This window comes from Trachymyrmex cornetzi, unplaced genomic scaffold (assembly GCF_001594075.2).
Source record: "Trachymyrmex cornetzi isolate Tcor2-1 unplaced genomic scaffold, Tcor1.1 scaffold816, whole genome shotgun sequence".
NCBI lineage: Eukaryota > Metazoa > Arthropoda > Insecta > Hymenoptera > Formicidae > Trachymyrmex > Trachymyrmex cornetzi.
In genome coordinates this window covers 22,414-26,345 of record NW_017300154.1, presented here as the reverse complement: position 1 = coordinate 26,345, position 3,932 = coordinate 22,414, and the positions used below count along the sequence as shown (strand labels likewise).

General features: G+C 33.8%; 2 protein-coding genes across 2 annotated transcripts in view; both read left to right on the top strand.

Annotated features, from left to right (window-relative positions):
- LOC108768649 (homeodomain-only protein) overlaps positions 1-3,932 on the top strand; it is a 24,800-nt gene that overhangs the window by 13,764 nt on the left and 7,104 nt on the right. The gene's annotated exons all lie outside the window — the stretch shown is intronic.
- Positions 1-3,932, top strand: part of LOC108768641 (cilia- and flagella-associated protein 61) — a 14,741-nt gene that overhangs the window by 8,363 nt on the left and 2,446 nt on the right. Inside the window, exons 14-20 of the mRNA XM_018519147.1 lie at positions 110-384; positions 539-739; positions 857-979; positions 1,107-1,222; positions 1,284-1,438; positions 1,525-1,735; positions 2,599-2,768. Of these exons, the coding sequence (XP_018374649.1) occupies positions 110-384; positions 539-739; positions 857-979; positions 1,107-1,222; positions 1,284-1,438; positions 1,525-1,735; positions 2,599-2,768 (1,251 nt within the window). The remainder of the gene's footprint in view (positions 1-109; positions 385-538; positions 740-856; positions 980-1,106; positions 1,223-1,283; positions 1,439-1,524; positions 1,736-2,598; positions 2,769-3,932) is intronic.

Sequence of the window (3,932 nt, the reverse complement as noted above, 5' to 3'; positions counted from 1 at the left end):
ATTATATTATATTATATAATTATATATTATATTACAAATGAAAGTTAAAACTGTTTAATCGGTAGGAAAATTATTAGAGCCTAACTACCGTTGTGTACGTTACTCATAGACGTGGATATATCCTTTGGTATCCTGTTTGAACGATATGATTCCGGTTGATCCCCGTAGACAAGCTGAATATGAGTTTCCGATTGTTCAGCAAAACTTCAATAGCTGTGAAAATAATACAAAATGTGAAAGAAATGATGTTGCGAACGATGAATTTTCTCTATTTATAACATCACCGAGAATAGCCATGATGCCACGTACAATTATCGATACGAGGATCGTTATCGTTGGAGCATCAGACTGCGGAATTGCTTTCGCAGAGTATCTGGCTTTACGGTAAAATGTTTTCAACTATAACACTTGCAGTGTTGATGATACGAAGCTTACCAAACGATATATTTCTTTATATGATAATATAACGTTTCAAAAATATCCAAGGACATAATATATACGTTTTCTCTCCTAACTATTCTCAATATGAATTCTGTAGATTAACGCAGCGTTATACACAATTGACAAATCTTACGTTAATATCGCCGCATGGTATACCATTTGATAACGAATCGGGTCGTTCAAACTATTGTGAGTACTTGTTTCCATTCCGAGGAAGGTTTCATTCGGGATATCGTCGCTGTGTAGTCGCACGGACTTGGCTTAACATCATCTACGGAACTATGGCAGCGATCAACAGGTAGTCTTTCATATGTTGATAGACATACGACACTATCCATCAACAATTTTCGATTTTCGACGAATTAATCCAGCAATGTTGACGAGATGACAATCGATTCGAATTTTCTTACGTTAGGAGGGAGAAATATGTGACTGTGATGAATCAAGGAAATTTCGCGTACGATTATTTGGTTTTAGCGTGTGGCTTACAGTATCAGAACTCGACATTATGGGAGAAAATAAAAATGAAAAAGAAAGAGTAAAGATTGTTTATAATATATTATAGTACATACGTATAATACATATAATGCAGTCCGTAATATAAATCACTCTGAACACCTCATTGCCCGACGTAAGAGAGTTACACGTTATGTTTATTTTTCAAGAAGAAACAAGGTACAAAACCAAACGCCATGGAATTGTCTGACCGTAAACAACGATACGGAAGCTTTCACTTGCTTCAGAAAGATTCGATGGTTAACAGGGGATTTTAAAAAAAGAAGTAGGTGTAGCGATCAGTAAAATTGTTACTTTATGTTGTTTCAATATTTAACACTCTACAGAAGCGATATTTTTTTACGGACGTAATATCGATTGCTACTGTACACTTGGTGGTTTAATCAAACTCGGAGTAAAGCCTTCATGGATCACGTTGATTGAGCCGAGCTCTTTCAATTCCTGCAAAACGCACAACCAAGCTTTCTTTCACAATTACGAAGTATGATTATGTATATTTCATGATAAAATAATTCGTACTATTGCGATAAAAGAGATATTACAGTATTGTGTATTTACCTATCTAAGGTGAACAAAGTGGTGACAAATGCCATTTTACAAAGTGGAGTTCAAGTTTTTTCCGAATGGACCGTGATCGATTGGACTCTGATGGAAAATGATGATGCAAAGATCATGATCAAGAGTATTACGATTAAAAAAGTGGAAGAAAAAAAAAAGTTGACTTGCGACGCTCTTTTCAATTTCTACGAGAAAACGATCGATTTAAACACATTTTTAGGTAAACGCGCGAGAATACATCATCCTACTAATTTCTAATTAATTTTCAATTACGTTTAAAATTGCGTTTAATGGATATCGGAAATTCAATCTCTCACATCGGCCGGTATTCGTAGTCAGTTCTTGTTTTAATACCGTCTTAATAAGGCTCCTGACTACTCAGCCAAGAACTCTGCGTTGACGGTGACAATACAGTATCAGAAGGCGGTCTGGCAAAATCGGTAGCCACACACTTAAGCACGCAGGCGAGCACACGGACATGGGATCGTGCTTGTATGTGTGTTACAGCGCCACACCACGATAAATGGCCGAACTTATAGGCGTGGAAAAGTGACATTTTGACCAGTTTTGACGACGAAATTTGTGCACAATGCCATTTCGTTATTATTTGCTTAATTGTGAAAATGCGACTTGTTTCGCACTTCTCAAAGTCGTAATTTTCGATGACAACTAAAGTTATCTTGGAATTTTATACGTAAAAGTGTATATTTAACTCGTTTCAACAGTTATGAAACCGTGTGTTTCTGCCAGAATACAGACTCACTTTACGAGTCTTTTACGACCATTTACTGACTATCAAGGGAGAAAAGGACAGTTTTCATCGATTTTTACAAGTGTTTTAAAGCGAACCCATCGTTTAATTTCATCCAAATTGTCTCTGTTTACAAATGGCATCGTGCATAAATTAACGTGTCATTCCTCGCTTCTGACGTCACGATTCCAACATGGCCGCCGCGACTACTTAGGGGCCTTAAGATGCTAATACGGCCGTCTGATTGGTTTATGCTATCTTAAGACTATACTTAAGCAACCTCAAGTATAAGAATTGACTATTAATACCAGCCATAATTTATACCATTTCAGCGTTTTGTCGAGCTGGTCTCATTTTCGATGGTTCATTAGTAATAGACCCGGAATATCGCACCAACGATCCGTTTATTTTCGCCGCTGGTACCGTGACGAAATATTCCCGAAAATTTTACGCCGACGTCTGGCAGCACAAATATTACAATAGCATGGAAATTGGAGAGAGAGTTAGTAGAAAAGAGATTTTTTTTTTTAAGGAGGCGTATAGTATCTTTTTCAATCAAACTCATCTTTTTCAAATTAAACTAGTTATAAACAAAATACTTATTACAAAAATTGTCAACAATAATTTATTACGCATATAATTAGTTAAAATTAACGAATATAAGTTCTATATGTTGTCAGTAGATGATTTGATAACGCTCTTAAATAGATTTGATTATGATAGACGCAACCGTGTTTAAACAAATCAAATTGTCTACCGGATCCCGATAAATGAACCAAAGCCAATAGGAACATTCTTTGTTCAACCTCGATGCAACGCAAAAGTTCCCATTTCTATTAAAAATTATATATAAATTTTCTTAAAATTAATCATATCGATCGTGTTCACAAATTTCTTTTATGTGAGCGTAACAAGAATACTTTATATTGTAATATATTTAAAATATTAAGTAATTTAATTAAAAAATACAATTTGAATAATAGTTCTAAATTAACCATGTCAAGAGAATAAAAATTATAAAGATCAATATACGTCAAGAGAATAAAAAGATTGAAAAGATCGATATACTATAATACTTTTTATACAAACTAACCTGCGTCGAACGATAAAATACGCAGTAATCCAAGATCTAGAGTCAATGTGATTGTGTTCAGCGTTAAAAACGTTATATTAATTTTCGTACGTGTTCGACGGTTTATACATATACATTCACTGAGATGGTAATGGAAAGTTCTAGAATTATGTAGAGGACGATATTTTAAGTAACGGAAAATATGATACCCTGAATTTCACAATAAAAATATAGAAACGATGATTAATACACTGTTAAATAATGGCTATCCGTTAGACTTAATTTTTATTACTATTAACAAAAGAATCAAATCACTATCTCGACGAAAGAATTTATATAAGAACAACGTTCAGGACAATGATAATTCAATTAATAAATATTTTATAGTGCCATACATTAAAAACATTTCAGAAAAGTTTAAATCTATTGCTAAAAAGAATTGTTTTAAAATCGCTTACAAACCAATGAATAAACTTAATTCTATTATAAAAACAGGGAAAGACAAGCTTAACAAAATGGAACTTTGTAATGTAGTTTATAAAATCAATTGTCTGAGCTGTGAATCCTCATATGTTGGGCAAACGAAAAGAAAAG